The sequence below is a fragment of the Palaemon carinicauda genome, chromosome 3 (genome assembly GCF_036898095.1).
Source record: "Palaemon carinicauda isolate YSFRI2023 chromosome 3, ASM3689809v2, whole genome shotgun sequence".
Classification (NCBI taxonomy): Eukaryota; Metazoa; Arthropoda; class Malacostraca; order Decapoda; family Palaemonidae; genus Palaemon; species Palaemon carinicauda.
Window position 1 is genome coordinate 120,523,546 of NC_090727.1, and position 19,131 is coordinate 120,542,676.

Below are 19,131 nucleotides of genomic sequence, written 5' to 3' on the forward strand. Positions count from 1 at the left end.
GTGAACAACAACGCATGAATATTTCTGTCATAAGAGATTAACATTATTTAATTGCTAACAGCAGCAATCCATTAACGATTGTTTGGTAGAGTAATAAAGCAGATATTCTAATTCTGATTAACATATATATGATTTTTTTTCTATTCTTTTTGACTAAACAAATTCGAAAATAAAATTTATTCTAGCTTTGATAAAGAGAACTTCTCAAATACGTAGACCTCTGTAGATACCTTAAAAACAGTTACAGTTTCACATAAAAATTGATAGAGTGAATTTAAAAGAAAAGTAAGGAAACGCTAACTTTCAGATATGGTAAGTTCACCTTTATCCCAAGACACATTATATTCGATGGACTAATGATTTATATATATTTAATTTACCAATTTTCAGGTACTCTAAGGAAACCATGTCGGGATTTGAAATTTGAATATCTACGTATGAACTTCCGTTTTAGAAAGCAGCGGGAACGTGTTGATATCCACGAAGAAAGATAGGACAGGGAATTTAGGAGTATGCAGACACAAAGTTTCATTTTAGATTTTTCTTTTCAAAATGGGCGATTATGCACAATTTTCCAATTGAATGATTAATGAAAAATAACTGATTTTTCATATGCAAATCCTTGTTACAAGGATAGTGTAATATCATAGATCCATAAAGGGATGAGACATTGAAAATATAGGTTCAAAAATAGAAAACAAAATTTTTATTTTTATATTTATTGCTCCATATAATAGTACAATTGATATTAAGACTCCAATTTAGGTTCCAGATACCCTTTTATAACCTATTTAAGAACTCTCTGATTTTTCATTGGTGGTAGTCACAGCAGAAGTCGTGTCACTAACGGCATCATTTTGCTCAGTAGTACATGCAAGGCATGGCAGCTTCTTCTCCAATGCAGCACGGTATTTGGGATGGCTGATGGCATAGATAATTGGGTTGTAAACAGCGTTGGCCTTAGCAAATACAGAACCCCAGATGGTGTATAAAGGTGAGACTATTTCCTTCTTGAGCATACCAGTACAGTTAATGATGAAATAGGGTGTCCATGCAATGAACCAGAGGGACACGGTCATTAAGGCGACCTTGGCAAGACGGCATTCAGCAGAGGTCTTCTGGTTTTCTTCACTCCTAAGAGACTTTACTCCCATCTTCTTGGCCTGTTCACGCATCTGTTTTTCATGGTTGGCAACGGCACTGATGATGATGCTATACATGTAGATGTTGAAGAACAGAGGGAATAAGTATACCCAGATAGAGTAGAGCCACAGGTAAGAATGAGAAAGAGCAGTCTCAGTAAGATAGTCAGTACCACAGGCAGTCATGTTACCCTCAGGCACATAACGGTTCCAGCCAAAGAATGGGGGAAGACACCAGGCAATGGAAGCGACCCAAGTACCAACATTCCTTAACATAGCTCCTTTGTTAGTAAGAGGCTTTCCAGAAACACCCTTAACAATAACATTGTATCGATCGAGGGTGATCCAGACCATGGTCCAGATTGAGACACAGCCATACAGAGAACCCAGGAAACCATAGACTTCACAGAAGAATGGACCAAGAGTCCATGCTTGCCTGGAGCAGGTAATCATCATGGGTGGGAACATACAGAACATCATTAGGAAATCTGAGATTGCCAAGTTGACAACAAGCAAGTTAGCTGGAGTACGAAGGGACTTGGTGTTCATGAATACCCAGATGACAATGAAGTTCCCAGAGATGGAAAGACATCCCATGACGCCTACCCACAGCATAACCAAACCATACCAAAGAGGATTCAAGGGGGGATACTGGTACCAGTGGGGATCAATCATGTGAAGGATCTCCTTTGGTGCCATATCAACCACCGTGAAGTTCCCATATGGATTGGTGGAGGGGAGGGCAAATTCTTCTGGTTGGTTATTCCAAGACATCTGAAAAACAATTTTTTTTTTCATTAATAATTTCGATGAATAAGATTTTTTCAAAAATATTTTATTAATAGTCTATTTGGTTTTAAATGAAATCTGAATTGAATGCAAATATATATTTATGTATTTTGTAACATATAACCCCAGGTTCAATATTGTGTGTATTTATGAGTTTGTCTCTTCATAGTAAAATAATTTGAAAATATCTTTAGCAAAGCAGATGGAAAATGGATGGTAGGCGGCTGACTAATGTTGCCTGCCAATCTTGTGAATTTTAAAGTAGAACTAGAAAAGTACTCTGAGAGTGCAGACCTCCGCCAGGGCAGCTTATGTCTCGAAACCAGCTCACCTTTCGCAGAATCAATTAATCATTTCCAGCTCTTTACATAACATTATAAAATCTCTGCAAGTTTCATTACTTTACGGTTAAAATTGTGACCATGTGGTTGACGACCGGAATTTTACCATTTGCTTGACATTGACCCCAGACACGACCTTGACCTTCGACCTTAACAGTTCTTTGCATAACAGTTTAAAATTCTTGCAAGTTTCAATACTTTACGATTAAAATCGTGGGCGTATGGTTGATGATCAAAATTTGACATTTTGCTTAACCTTGACCTCGGACACGACCTTGACCTTTGACCTTAACATGTATTAATTGGTGGGGATTTTCTTGCACTCAAATATGAACCAAGTTAAAGTCTCGGTGATAACGATGTCCAAACTTATGACTGATTACTTGAATTGGACATTTTGTTAACCTTGACTTTGATCTTCCAAAGTTTAATAATTTCCAGCTTTTTACATAACGGTTAATCCCTGCAAATTTAAATATTCTACGATCAGAATTCTAGTCAAGAAGCTGTTCACAAACACACTCACACAAACAGGGGGTAAAATATAATCTCCTTCTAACTTCGTTGGCTGAGGTAAGAAAAGGTGGAAGAGAAGGTTTAAATTAAGAGTGACGACAACAATATGGCAAACTCAGAACACACAAGATATTTTCTTTTGCAATTAACCAAACAAAAAAATGACTTGCAATGATCCCTAAATAAAAGATAACTAAATCTATGGGAGATGTATCTTGAGATCATTCCAAGACGAAAGGAAGTATTATGAAGAAAGTAAGCAAAGAAATAATGAAATAGAACTTAGCATGTAAAGGTTTAATAAGATTGAGTTCTTTAAATAATCAAGAATAATAATATACACCATAGATTCTCGTAAACTGGAATCTAGTGGAGATTAAGTCAGCCTGGCCATTGTGTGATTTTCCTTCTCTCGAGAATTGAATTGAACAGATTAATGTTGTTGTTCAATCTGTATTGCTACGCAGATATTATATTATGAGTGAACTAGGACAGAGGTGATAAGATAATTCATCTATTCATTTACTTTTTCCCTATTTCTGCGAACCATAAATTTACCTGCTACCTCCTTTAGAATAATTGGGTGTTTCTAGCCGTATTTTAAAATCTTATCATTATGCAATGAAAGTATTATAGCAGTTCTAAGAACAGTCATTTTGAATATACAAGTCGATTGCGTAAATGTTAGAACAATTTTCATGAACAGGTTTATCATGAAACAGTATATTCCCTAACAATTAACCTTATGGTATTACCATTAGTAGGAACCCATTAACGAATGAATACAGGGTTATAAAGCTGTTGTCGTTCAGATTCTGATAAACAGATAAAGGCTACTTTCTATATACTCTCTTGACAAAACAAACTCGAAAATGAATCTTATCAAAACTTTGATAAAAAGACCTCTTCATAAACGAAGTCCCCTTTTATTTGCTAAAAACGAATATATAGATACATTGATGAGTCTTATTTTCTTAACAGCAAAAGGGAATTTAACAACACTGATATAAAAACGCTAATAATCATTTACAGTAAATTGCTCCTCTGACAGTGATACAAGTTATAGAGATCGCAATGCCACGCAGCTTCAGCATTTAGAGTTCTCCTTTATCTCAAGTGGAACAAATGATTTTGAAACATGAATCTACAAATGCTTTCAAATACTACAAGGAGACAATGTCTTAACAAGAATTCAAGAATCTAAGCATGAACCTACCTTTTAGAATCTGAATCAGCAGCTTGCAACTACCAAAACTTGAAGATATTCTTGTAGAATTACTTCAGGTGAGGCAGACTGACCAGCTGGTTCAGTTCCTCAGTTCCTCTGGAATCTTCTGTGACTGAAAACTGAAGATCGCACGCTGCTTTTATATACATTGATAGCTGCAAATTACCGAAAGACTTGAAGTGCTTCTCTCAGTGTAAAGATTCCTCTCTTGAGCCGATGTTGCTAAGGGCAGCATTTTCTCCCAAGCATAAGAATAAACAAATGAAATTGTATGTATTCCTGAAAGAAAGAAAGTGCATATGCATTTCACACACCAATCTCACTGATCTGTTGATGGTATTTGATATAAATCCATTGTTAACAACCAATTCACTAATGGAATTTGTCCTTTTTAATAATTTTCAATGATTAGTTGAGATAATTTAGGAATTTACAATGTCGCTTAAATCTTGGGTGAAGGAAATTTGTCTTATGTCCAATGCCGCATGTGAAGCCTATATATTCGCTAATTCTCTAACTCTAATTCTAAGCCCTTTGATAATATATCATTTAACGCTACTCTAAGGTAAGGTCACCTATTTGCAAGTACTCTGTCATGAATTTGCATGGTCATTATGTGTGTGTATATATATATATATATATATATATATATATATATATATATATATATATATATATATGGTAAAAATTTTAATAATCTGCATTTCATACGAAATCCATTGCTAACATTGCTTTTCATTGCAGTAACGTAATGAAAGCAAGTCTCATAAAGAATTTTACGGGCAATACCAGGCCACTGTAATACATGTGAACAATTTTATATCGGTCAGTCTGGTAAATTTCTAAAGAAAAAAAAAAAGGAATTAGAAGCTCATGAAAATAATGTAAGATATTCTCCAAATATCAGTATAATGTTTGTTCACAGAATCATATAAATAATAAAAATCATACTCTTAATTGGTTATGTGTAAAGAAATTGGTCGATTCAGTAAACCAATAAAAAAATTTCATGGTTTTCAGCTTAATGAAAAGATAGTTGCAATAAAGATTTAAATATTGAAACTTGGATATACATTACAAACAGTGCATTTATATGCAAGAAGAGCTGCAAGATTTTATTACATTTTGATTTCAGGATTACAGTAGTTGAACGATGGAATCGTATTTCACTATCAAATTTATGGTTTTGATATATTTGTTATCTTAAAGAATACTAAAATTTTCGTTGAATAATATTTTTTTCGATTAATTTCTGCGTATCCAAATATTTTTTTATGTTGAATTTTCATAGCGTTCATATTGAAATGTAATTCCTTCGTTCAACCACTGTAATCTTGACGAAGAATTCAAATAAGGGCGTAGGAGCGTCTTTTTGTGTGGGGTGGGGGTGGGGGGTGTAATGTTTAAGAAGTCAATGACGACGGGGGTCTGGGGTTCTCCGCTCCCAGAAATTTTTCATAAAAAGGAACACCCTTAGATGCGATTTCCTGGCATCTGACAGCTGATTGTAGCAACCTTCGAATCATATTATTTGGACGATTTTGATGTGACCAATTACAATTTGTACACAATGAGCATCATAAAATACCGGTAGTTCTACTTGATCAATTTACTGAAATCATACGAACGATGTTGATTCATTGCTATAAACTAAATCCCAATATCGATCAAGTTAGGACTATCAGTTTTCTAAGCGTACTATTATATCTGTCATTTGTATTTTATTGCTATTTTTATCTTAAAATTTTAAACAGCGTTTATATTTTAATGTTGTGTAATTTTTAGTTTATAGAAGACAAATATCTAATGGTTTATTTGATAATTATGTTATTTGTCTTTGATTGTAAAGTATGGTGATAAGGTATGAAGATGATAACCTCACAAACAGAAAAGAAGTTAATATACTTGACAATACTGCATTGGTCATACAAAATTCAATGTTTCAAAATACATTTCAATTACGAAATCTATATATATATATATATATATATATATATATATATATATATATATATATACTTATATATATATATATATATATTATATATATATATATATATATATATATATATATAAGCATATATATATTTTTTTAATATATATATATTTTTATGTATATACATTATGTATATAATGTATGTGGATATATATATATATATACATACATACATATACCAAAGGCACTTCCCCCGATTTTGGGGGGTAGCCGACAACAACAAGAAACAAAACAAAAAGGGGACCTCTACTCTCTACGTTCCTCCAGCCTAACCAGGGACTCAGCCGAGTTCAGCTGGTACTGCTAGGGTGCCACAGCCCAACCTCCCACATTTCCACCACAGATGAAGCTTCATACTGCTGAGTCCCCTACTGCTGCTACCTCCGCGGTCATCTAAGGCACCGGAGGAAGAAGCAGGGCCTACTGGAACTGCGTCACAATCGCTCGCCATTCATTCCTATTTCTAGCACGCTCTCTTGCCTCTCTCACATCTATCCTCCTATCACCCAGAGCTTTCTTCACACCATCCATCCACCCAAACCTTGGCCTTCCTCTTGTACTTCTCTCATCAACTCTTGCATTCATCACCTTCTTTAGCAGACAGCCATTTTCCATTCTCTCAACAATATATATATATATATATATATATATATATATATATATATATATATATATATATATATGTATATATATATATATGTATATATATTCATAAATATAAGCATATATATATATTTATTTATATATATACATATATATATATATATATATATATATATATATATATATATATATATATACATATATATACATATATGTATATATATATAATGTTATATATATGTATATATGTGTATATATAATATATATATAAAATTATATATATATTTATATTTTTATATAAATACATACATACGTGCGTGTGTGTGTGTGTGTGTTTGTGTGTGTGTGGGGGGGGGCATTCCCCTCTGTTGACGACCTGGAAACTCTAAAGGACCATTCTACTAATGCTCAAAAACTAAGTAATTTGGGTGACATGGAGAATTTGTGAATCCTTCATGTCACTCATATTCCCATAGAAACCAATTATGATGTGCTGCATAAATTATATAATTGTTATGGTCACTTCAAGGAAATTAGAATGAGGCTTGAAGGTGACAAACGAGATTCATGGATATCATTTGATAACCATGTTGAAGCATTCAATGCAATCAGTAATATCATGAATATTAGAACCAATAATTTAAACTTCAAGGTTGCTCTTTGCGATCTGGTAATTAAGGATTTAGATGTATACAAACCTGCAAATTGGATTGATAAAGGTATAGAGGTAGTTGTACTCTCTCAGAGAAAGCCAAAACCACCAAAGTGGCTTGTTGCTCAGTCAAAAGGGAGTCCTGGAAATTATTTTAAGATATGTAAATTCCTTCAAAAGAAAATAGGTACCATCGCACCAGGAGATATATCTCCGTTTGGAAAGAACAGTTTCCTCATAAGTGCCAAATCAGAAACTCAATCTGTTATACTTTGCAATTTGAATACAGAGAAACATAAATCTGGATGTAAAACCCAATTTAAACTTCAGTTATGGAAGGGGAGTAGTTTCTAATAGGATCTTATATGAGTTTACAGAAGAGGAGATATTGGCCATGTGTTCTTTAACCCTTCTACCCCCAGGCTATTTGGAACTTTCCAACCATTAACCCCCAGGGATTTTTTTTTTCAAAGCACATTTTGCTATATATATTTTTTAAATTGCTCTAACAGCCTTAATTTTTGTCATAGAGAGGTCAGATTGGTCTCAATCTTTTGGAAAATGCCTGAAGTTTCTCAAAAAGTTATCAGAAATATGCAAAAAGAAAAAAATGTAAACAGCAGTTTTTTGCAAGGACGTACCAGTACGTCCAAGGGGATAAGTGGATGAGTTTTGTGAAACGTACCAGTACGTCCTTTGGAGGTAAAAGGGTTAAGTGGTACAGCATTTATTGTTTTATTACAGTATTTGTGGTAAGTGGATGAGGTTTGTGAAACGTACCAGTGCGTCCTTTTGGGGGTAAAAGGGTTAACTGAATGGAAAGTGCATAAAGTCCCTGGAACGTCAACGATCATCCTGACTTTCCAGGATGCTGATTTGCCTTTCCACATGTAAATAGAAAATGAACGGATTAAAGTTCGAACTTTTAAGCAGAAGTCGCTGCAATGTTTTTATTGCTCTAGATATGTGCATTCATCTAAAGTTTGCAAGAATGGTAAAATGTGTAGTACTTGCTTCAATGTTTACCATGGAGAACTTACACTAGAGGCCAATATTATAAACTGCAATTTGAATCATAAATCTACTGATAGGAGCTGCCAGCAATATAAGTTGGAAGAGGCTGCTCTCAATAAATCCAGTATCGAACTTAAGCATGGGGCATGTCAAGAGACTATTGAGTTAATCAGCAAGTTATGCAAAGGTATTGCAATCAAAAGGAAAAATGAGGCAGGAGACATCCAACCCACCTATTACTACCTCTATTCCCCAGAAAAGAAATTCGCCATCTTCTGATAGAATTCTAGAGGATAGGGCAAGAATATCATGTAAGACTTTGCTCACCTCTAATAAACCTTTGTCCCCCACTACAAAGGATAATACTAACCTCTCTCAGGCTATATCTTTGCCAAATTTGATGGAGGTTCCACCTAAAACAGAGTTATCAGGTGCACCTGTAGTGGGGAAAACACCAAAACCTAACAAATTACCATCTGTCAATAGGAAAAGAGAGAGACCTCCATCTCTCTTACCCCATTCATTAAAAACACCAAACTTATGACATCAAACAGATATGATGTTCTGCCTGTTGATATTTCAGATCATCAGAAAAACTTCTTGAATCAATGAAAAATTCAAGTTGAGGTCCACCATCCCCCACAAGAATTAGGTAAGAAGAACACTGAACAGGTTAATATAGGACCTAACTTATCAAGACCCACACTTAAGAAGCCTACAGAAAATATTGTCAAATCAAAAACTATCAATGGAAAGACCTCATCGAAGATGTCTTCGAGAAAATAATAATTTTCAGGGTTTGAGGGCCAAGTATGAAGAACTTAAGCTCTTAATTCACGAGCATTCCCCCATAATTGTATGTCTACAGGAGAGCAAGCTTGATGCTAATACCCCTTGTCCTCACGAATATATTAGCTATAGGACACCTTATGATCAGGGAGTAGGGAGCCATGGCGGAAATCTCATATATGTTCGTCGAGATGTTCCCCAAATAACTTTATCTGTCCGTACACCTCTGCAGGCAGTGGTTGGACAGATTGATATAGGGAGAAAATATACAATTTGTTCGCTGTACTTGCCTCCAAATGATTACAAATCGTATGATGATTTAGTAGAGGGATGCAACAGCTCCCTCAACCTTTTCTTTTACTGCAAGATTTGAATGGTAGACATCCTTTGTTGGGTGATGTTTTAGTAAACACCAGGGGCAATATTATATCATCACTTGTGGAAAATGAGGATGTCGGACTCCTTAATACAGGAGAGCCCAGACACTTCCATGTTCAGACAGGTACCTTGTCATGCATTGACCTTTCAATTTCAATCTCTAACTGCCTCCTTGATTTCGATTGGAGGACATTAGATGATTGGCATACTAGTGATCATGCACCAATCATTATAAACACCAACAATGTTCCACTTTTACAAAGATCACGATGGAATCATGATAAGGCGGACTGGGATAGATTTCGTGTCTTAAGCCAAATTGAAGGAAATGCAGAACAGTTTGAATATATTGATGATGCCTTAGACTTTCTGAATGGAACCCTTCATACAGCAGGAGTCAATTCAGTTCCAAAAACAACAGCGTTATTCAAACAACGACCAGTCCCTTGGTGGTCTTCAGAACTAATTGCCCTGCACAGAGCCACAAGAAACCCTCTAATTCTACTGCACAGACACCGCACTGAGGGCAATTTGATTATATATGTGAAATGTAGAGCACAGTTCCGTCGTGCCATGAAGGAAGCTAGGCGCCAGTCATGGGTGTCTTTTGTTTCCTCCATTAACAGTAGAACACTGCCATGTGCTGTGTGGAGGTAAATAAAAAAGATTGCCGGGAAATTTATCCCAAACCCACTACCAGTGTTGAAGGTGACACTGAAGCAAATGATGTCAGCAATGCCCTAGCTGACCATTTTTTAAATGTATCATGCAAGTGTGAAGGAGCTCCTGGTCACCAGTATAAGAGCAACAAGGAAAAAAAATTTTAAATTTTGTAACAGGAAGGGAAGAGTCATATAATTCTCCTTTTACTGAAAGAGAATTTGATTCCGCTCTTACTAATTGTAACGATACAGCCCCTGGACCCGATGGAATTCCATATGCAATGATTAAACATAAACATTTTAATACAAAGTTATTTATTTTAAGCATTATTAATAGAATATGGCATAATCATAGTTATCCAAGTGTTTGGAAACTAGCCATCATTTTAACCTTTTTAAAACCTGGTAAGGACAAGTTTATATCAGCAAACTACCGACCTATTGCATTGACATCTTGTTTATGTAAAATCATGGAGAATGCAAGACTGATTTGGTACTTTGAAAATATGGGTATTTTATCACCGATTCAATGTGGATTCAGAAAAATGCACTCAACGACTGATGTGATGATACGACGTGAGTCCTCTATTTGTGAAGCCTTTGAAAAGGCATATGATACCACATGGAGATACGGTATATTTAAAACAATTCATGAATTAGGAATAAAAGGAGAGCTACCACTATTTATTCAGTCATTACTTTCACGTAGAATTTTTCAAGTGAGAGTGGGGGAAGCTCTATCAGAGAGCAAATGTCAAGAAGAAGGAGTTCCTCAGGGTAGTATGCTGAGTGTAACCCTCTTCGCACTAGTAATTAATGGGATTATTATTATTATTATTACTATCCAAGCTACAACCCTAGTTGGAAAAGCAAGATGCTATAAGCCCAGGGGCCCCAATGGGGAAAAATAGCCCAGTGAGGAAAGGAAATAAGGAAATAAATAAATGAAGAGAACAAATTAACAATAAATAATTCTAAAAAAGGCAACAACGTCAAAACAGATATGTCATATATAAACTATTAACAACGTCAAAAACAAATATGTCATATATAAACTATAAAAAGACTCATGTACGCCTGGTCAACAAAAAAGCATTTGCTGCAACTTTGAACTTTTGAAGTTTTACTGATTCAACTACCCGATTAGGAAGATCATTTCACAACTTGGTAACAGCTGGAATAAAACTTCTAGAGTACTGCGTAGTATTGAGCCTCGTGATGGAGAAGGCCTGGCTATTAGAATTAACTGCTTGCCTAGTATTACGAACAGGATAGAATTGTCCAGGGAGATCTGAATGTAAAGGATGGTCAGAGTTATGAAAAATCTTATGCAACATGCATAATGAACTAATTGAACAATGGTGCCAGAGATTAATATCTAGATCAGGAATAAGAAATTTAAAAGACCATAAGTTTCTGTCCAACAAATTAAGATGAGAATCAGCAGCTGAAGACCAGACAGGAGGACAATACTCAAAACAAGGTAGAATGGAAGAATTAAAACACTTCTTCAGAATAGATTGATCACCGAAAATCTTAAAAGCCTTTCTCAATAGGCCAATTTTTTGTGCAATTGAAGAAGACACAGACCTTAAATGTTTCTCAAAAGTAAATTTGCTGTCGAGAATCACACCTAAAATTTTGAAAGAGTCATACAAATTTAAAGAAACATTATCAATACTGAGATCCGGATGTTGAGGAGCCACTGTCCTTGACCTACTTACAATCGTACTTTGAGTTTTGTTAGGATTCAACTTCATACCCCATAATTTGCACCATGCACTAATTTTAGCTAAATCTCTATTAAGGGATTCAACAACCCCAGATCTACATTCAGGGGATGGAATTGATGCAAAGAGAGTAGCATCATCTGCATATGGAACAAGCTTGTTTTCTAGGCCAAACCACATGTCATGTGAATATAGTATGAAAAGTAATGGGCCAAGAACACTACCCTGTGGAACACCGGATATCACATTCCTATACTCACTATGGTGCCCGTCAACAACAACTCTTTGAGATCTATTAAAAAATCAATAATAACGCTAAGAAACAACCCACCCACTCCCAACTGTTTGAGTTTGAAAACAAGGGCCTCATGATTTACACGGTCAAAGGCAGCACTAAAATCAAGGCCAATAATACGCACTTCCTGACCACAATCAAGGGACTTCTGTACAGCATTGGAGATTGTAAGAAGGGCATCACATGCTCCAAGGCCTTTACGAAAACCAAATTGCAAACTAGGGAGTAGATGATTACCTTCAGCAAACCTATTAAGACATTTTGTCAGAAGACGTTCAAAAACTTTAGATAATATGGGAGTTATGGAAATTGGGCGATAATCAGTGGGACTTGAGCTACCACAAACACATTTTCATAGAGGAGTAACATTACCAATTCTCCAACAAGTGCTAAAAGCTCCTCTTCTTGCTAACTTGCGCAAAATAACAGATAACTTTGGAGCTAAGAAATCTGCTGTCTTTACAAAAAACAAAGGAAAAATGCCATTTGGGTCTACACCTCCATAAGCATCCAGGTCCATCAACAGAGCTTTAATTTCACGAGATCGAAAAGCTAAACTAGTTAGTTTCGCCTCAGGAAAACAGGAATGAGGAAGTTCAAGTTTTTCATTACTCTGTTTACTCTCAAAAACATCAGCCAAAAGGGTTGCCTTTTCCTTTGGACAGTGAGTGACTGAGCCATCAGGTTTAAGTAAAGGAGGAACTGTTGCATCTACACCAAAGAGTGCAGATTTAAGGGTAGACCACCATTTATGTTCCTGAGTTGTAAAAGAAAGGGTTTCTTTTATGGTTAAATTGTACTCCTTTTCTGTTGAGGCATAAACTCTGAGCAAAAGCTCGAAGCTGAGTATAGTTGTTCCAGGTCAAATCTGATCTGTTACCCTTCCAAAGGTGATAGGCCTCCTGCTTCTCCAAATAAGCACGTCTACAATCATCATTGAACCACGGTTTGTCTTTCACTCGGTACCTTAGCACACGAGAAGGGATACGCCTATCGATTATGTTGACTAGATTCTCATTCAAAGGGACAACAGGATCTACACTATTATATAATTGTGACCAATTCAAGCACAAATTATCATGCAAAATCCCATTCCAGTCTGCTTGGGATTTCATATAAATTTTACAAGAATATGATATATCAGGGACAGGCTGCTCAGTCTTCACTAATAATGAAATCAAGGCATGATCAGATGTCCCGACTGGAGAACCAACCTTACTAGTTATAACGCCAGGGGAGTCAGTATATACGAGGTCCAAGCAATTACCAGACCTGTGAGTAGCTTCATTTATGATTTGCTGACAGCCTGATTCCGAGGCAAAGTCTAAAGCTCTTAAGCCATGGCGATCGGTAGGAGAGATATAACTCAACCACTTCCTATGGTGAGCATTAAAATCACCAGCAAAGACAAAAGAAGCCTTTCTATCATCTTCTTGTATCTTAGCCATAATGGTAAGAAGACAATCGAAGATAGAATCATCCATGTCTGGATTCCGGTAGATCGAACACAAATAAAAGTTGTTATACCTGCCACAAACTTTTATTACCTGAATCTCATGACATCCACATTGATAGCAGGACTTATGAGAAGCAGGGTACTCGGTCCTAATATACACCGCCATTCCCCTGGCCCTAGGGATGGCATTGCGTTTCAACATTATTGGCTTCTTAAAACTACTTATAAGGAGCTCAGATGAGTGCCTCATATTAGAAACCAAAGTTTCTGAGCACAAAAGAATATCATACTGTCTGGATGCAACTGTAAGGTCTTGGATATTTGCATGAAGACCACGAATATTGCAATACAGAAGACGACATTGACGAAATCTAGGACGTACTGGTCCCGGATTTCGCTCAATGTCTCCAGACAGCATAAGAATTAATAGAAATAGAAAAGAGACATCATACTTAAAAACTAGATTAACAAGAATTATAACAAAAACAATATGTACAGAATTATAAATAAAGTGATTGATGATACCCATAGACTATAGTAAAAAGTCGGAAAAACTGGTCAACATGGAGGAGCCGATACACCATGCAAGGCTAAATACCCTCCAGGATAGCCACTTAAACTGAAGGGAGGACAGTAAGGATGGTTTTGAGAAGAAAAAGAGTCAGAAAAAGGAAAAGATAACCTCTTGATAAACCACCAGGCATCCATGGCCCTTCTATTAAGCCTGCCCAACACACTATTTCAAAAAAACAAGAGGAAGAAAAAAAATAATAAGATAGAATAGTGTGCCCGAGTGTACCCTCAAGCAAGAGAACTCTAACCCAAGACAGTGGAAGACCATGGTACAGAGGCTACGGCACTACCCAAGACTAGAGAACAATGGTTTAATTTTGGAGTGTCCTTCTCCTAGAAGAGCTGCTTACCATAGCTTAAGAGTCTCTTCTACCCTTACCAAGAGGAAAGTACACTGAACAAATTGCAGTACAGCAATTAACCCCTTGGGTGAAGAAGTGTTAAGTATCTCATTGTTGTCAGATGTATGAGGAAAGACGAGAATATGTAAAGAATAGGCCAGACTATTCTGTGAAGTGTAGACAAAGAAAAAATAAGCCGTGACCAGAGAGAGGGATTCAATGCATTACTGTCTGGCCAGTCAAAGGATCCAATACCTCTCTAGTGGTAGTATCTCAACGGGCGGCTGGTGCCCTGGCCAACCTACTACCAATATCCTCAGTCATTCCCCGGGATGTTCTCTCAACATTATTTGTGGATGATCTCTCCATGTCATTTGCTGGAGCCAGAATGGCAATGGTTGAGAGAAAAATGCAACTCTCAATTCACAAAATTATCCAATGGGCCGATATGAATGCATTTAAGTTGTCGACAAGTAAAACTACTATTGGCCATTTCTGTCGTATCCAGGGACTACATCCAGACCCAGATATATACATTAAAGGTCAACGTATCCCATGTGTAAGTGAAGCTAAATTTTTAGGATTGATATTTGATTGTAGGCTTACGTGGGTGTCGCACTTAAAAGCGTTAAAAGCTAAATGTCTTGAGGCTCTGAATCTTTTAAAAATATTGTCCCATACATCATGGGGGGCAGATCGCAATACTGTTTTAAAATTATACAAGGCCTTGATTTTTTCCAAAATTAGTTATGGATGGGAAATATACTCTTCAGCCACCCCAAGCTGATTAAAGATGTTAGATTCAATACATCATGCTGGTATAAGATTGTCCACAGGAGCATTTAGAACTTTACCTATTACAAGACTCCTTGTTGATGCTGGAGAATTACCTCTAGACCTTTACCGAAAGTCTCCTATTGTTCGGATTTGGTTTAGGTGGCAAAGACTCTCTAACTCTTTAGCCTTTCAGACTGCAAGCCTTGTAAGACACACATCATACTTGAGTTGCACCCCAAATCTCCTCAACCTTAAGGCTTTCTCGTGAAACAATTATTAAATAGGTTAAATATAATTAGAAGTAAGGTGCTTCCATTTAAAGTATCACCAACGCCTCCATGGATATTACCAGAGGTATCTTTTTGTAAATATTTTATTAGAGTTAAGAAGAATATGACTGACTTAGAGTCCAGGTCTCTTTTTATGGAACATGTGGCAGAACATAGGGGATCGACTTTTATATATAATGATGGCTCCAAATCTGATGCTGGCATTGGATTTGGAGTACACAGTAATGGTTTTAAATGTAGAGGTGCACTTTCTCTAACAGCTTCCATATTTACTGCCAAACTGTATGGTATACTAACCGCTATTGAGAAAATAGCGTTGGAGAAGGAGGGTAATTTTACCATTTTTAGTGATGCAAGGAGAGTCCTTCAAGCCTTGGAAGTTTTTAATTCTAGTAACCCTGTAGTTTTAAAGATTTTAGAGTGGCTTTTTATTTTTGGTCTTAGAGGTATAATGGTTCAAGTTTGTTGGGTTCCAGAACATGTAGGAGTGTCTGGGAATGAGAAGGCAGATTTACTGGCGAAGAATGCTGCATCCGAATTGCTACCAAGAAGGTATCCTATTCCCTTTAATGATTTCTTATCTAACATCAGTAAATTGTTTTGTAGTAGTTGGCAACACGACTGGGATGGTCTAGATGGCAATAAGATGAGAGAGGTAACAAATGTCATATGTCCTTGGAGATATAACATGATGCCCCGAAAGTGGGAGACGTCTCTTTGTCGTCTTCGCATTAGTCACACACGGTTGACACACAAGTTTCTTCTGAAGGGCTAACACCAACAGTCTTGCGACGACTGTTTGATACTTTTAACAGTGAGGTATTTGTTGAACGAATGCCCCAATTATAATAACTTGATAAATAGATATCTGTTTGAGGCTCGAGGTGAGGATGGCAGGTTCATCCTGGCCAAGATCCTTGGACATTATACGTCGTGCAATGCTAGTGGCACTTATAAATTGATATCAGAAGCAGGTCTTCTTAATGCTATTTAACTTTTACAACAAATATAATACTAGTGGCATTTTTAAAATCATATCAGAAGCAGGTCTTTTTAATGCTATTTAACTTTTATAACATATTTACTTCTCTAGTTTTAATTGAATATTCTTTAAATTTTTATTTATAATAAAGTTATTGGTGTCAATGACCTTCGATGTCAGGGTGCCAGAGAACTTCAAATCAATCAATCTATCAATACTTTCGTCACGTCACTGCGGATTGGTGATGGTGAGGGGGTTTGGGGGACTTTTTTATGATCCCTCACGGGAAGCCTAGTATGGGTGGCCTTGACTTGTACATCTTTCCTGATCATGGCAATACACAAACCCCTTAACCACGTTTAGGTATCCCTACTCAGAAAGGGTGAACAACAACGCATAAATGTTTCTGTCATAAGAACTATATTCCCTGGATATTAACATTATTTAATTGCTAACAGCAGCAATCCATTAACGATTGTTTGGTAGAGTAACAAAGCAGCTATTCTAATTCTGATTAGCAGATATATTATTTTTTTTCTATTCTTTTTTGACTAAACAAATTCTAAAATAAAATTTATCCTAACTTTGATAAAGAGAACTTCTCAGATACGAAGACCTCTATAGATACCTTCAAGGCAGTTACAGTTTCATAAAAAATGTCACAGTGAATTTGAAAGAAAAGTAAGAAAACGTTAACTTTTAGATATGGTAAGTTTACCTTTATCCCAAGACACATTATATTCGATGGACTAATGATTTATATATCTTCAATTTACCAATTTTCATGTACTCTAAGGAAACCATGTTGGGATTTAAAGTTGAATATCTACGTATGCACCTACGATTTAGAAAGCAGAGGGAACATCTTGATATCCAGGAAATTTAGGAGTATGTAGGCACAAAATATTATTTTAGATATTTTTTTTTTTTAAATGGGAGATTATTTATAATTCTCCAGTTAAATGATGAATGGAAAATAACTGATTTTTCATATGCAGATCCGTGTTAGAAGGATAGTGCGATATCATAGATCCATAAAGGGATGAGACATTGAAAATATAGGTTCAAAAATAGAAAACAATATTTTGATTTTTACATTTATTGCTCCATATAATAGTACAATTGATATTAAGACTCCAATTTAGGTTCCAGATACCCTTTTATAACCTATTTAAGAACTCTCTGATTTTTCATTGGTGGTAGTAACAGCAGAAGTCGTGTCACTAACGGCTTCATTTTGCTCAGTAGTACATGCAAGGCATGGCAGCTTCTTCTCCAATGCAGCACGGTATTTGGGATGGCTGATGGCATAGATAATTGGGTTGTAAACAGCGTTGGCCTTAGCAAATACAGAACCCCAGATGGTGTATAAAGGTGAGACTATTTCCTTCTTGAGCATACCAGTACAGTTAATGATGAAATAGGGTGTCCATGCAATGAACCAGAGGGAAACGGTCATTAAGGCGACCTTGGCAAGACGGCATTCAGCAGAGGTCTTCTGGTTTTCTTCACTCCTAAGAGACTTTACTCCCATCTTCTTGGCCTGTTCACGCATCTGTTTTTCATGGTTGGCAACGGCACTGATGATGATGCTATACATGTAGATGTTGAAGAACAGAGGGAATAAGTATACCCAGATAGAGTAGAGCCACAGGTAAGAATGAGAAAGAGCAGTTTCAGTAAGATAGTCAGTACCACAGGCAGTCATGTTACCTTCAGGCACATAACGGTTCCAGCCAAAGAATGGGGGAATACACCAGGCAATGGAAGCGACCCAAGTACCAACATTCCTTAACATAGCTCCTTTGTTAGTAAGAGGGGTTCCAGAAACACCCTTAACAATAACATTGTATCGATCGAGGGTGATCCAGACCATGGTCCAGATTGAGACACAGCCATACAGAGAACCCAGGAAACCATAGACTTCACAGAAGAATGGACCAAGAGTCCATGCTTGCCAGTAGCAGGTAATCATCATGGGTGGGAACATGCAGAACATCATTAGGAAATCTGAGATTGCCAAGTTGACAACAAGCAAGTTAGCTGGAGTACGAAGGGACTTGGTGTTCATGAATACCCAGATGACAATGAAGTTCCCAGAGATGGAAAGACATCCCATGACACCTACCCACAGCATAACCAAACCATACCAAAGAGGATTCAAGGGGGGATACTGGTACCAGTGGGGATCAATCATGTGAAGGATCTCCTTTGGTGCCATATCAACCACCGTGAAGTTCCCATATGGATTGGTGGAGGGGAGGGCAAATTCTTCTGGTTGGTTATTCCAAGACATCTGAAAAACAATTTTTTTTTCATTAATAATTTCGATGAATAAGATTTTTTAAAAAATATTTTATTAATAGTCTATTTGGCTTTAAATGAATACAAATATCTATTTATATATTTTGTAACATATAACCCCAGGTTCAATATTGTGTTTATATATGAGTTTGTCTCTACATAGTAAAATAATTTGAAAATAGCTTTAGCAAAGCAGATGGATAATGGATGGTAGGAGGCTGACTAATGTTGCTTGCCCATCTTGTGAATTTTAAAGTAGAACTAGATAAGCAC

General features: G+C 36.3%; 2 protein-coding genes across 2 annotated transcripts in view; both read right to left on the bottom strand.

Annotated features, from left to right (window-relative positions):
• Positions 1-703: 703 nt before the first annotated feature.
• LOC137638434 (rhodopsin-like) lies at positions 704-4,160 on the bottom strand. The gene is made up of 2 exons (XM_068370505.1): positions 4,005-4,160; positions 704-1,916 (listed from the first exon to the last, which is right to left on the bottom strand). Exon 2 carries the CDS (start codon positions 1,914-1,916, stop codon positions 792-794), a length of 1,125 nt encoding a protein of 374 aa, XP_068226606.1. The 5' UTR covers positions 4,005-4,160; the 3' UTR covers positions 704-791.
• Positions 4,161-17,637: 13,477 nt separating this feature from the next.
• The window catches only part of LOC137638435 (rhodopsin-like), a 3,428-nt gene continuing 1,934 nt past the window's right edge, over positions 17,638-19,131 (bottom strand). The window contains exon 2 of the mRNA XM_068370506.1: positions 17,638-18,850. Within this exon, the coding sequence (XP_068226607.1) occupies positions 17,726-18,850 (1,125 nt within the window). The 3' untranslated portion in view covers positions 17,638-17,725. The remainder of the gene's footprint in view (positions 18,851-19,131) is intronic.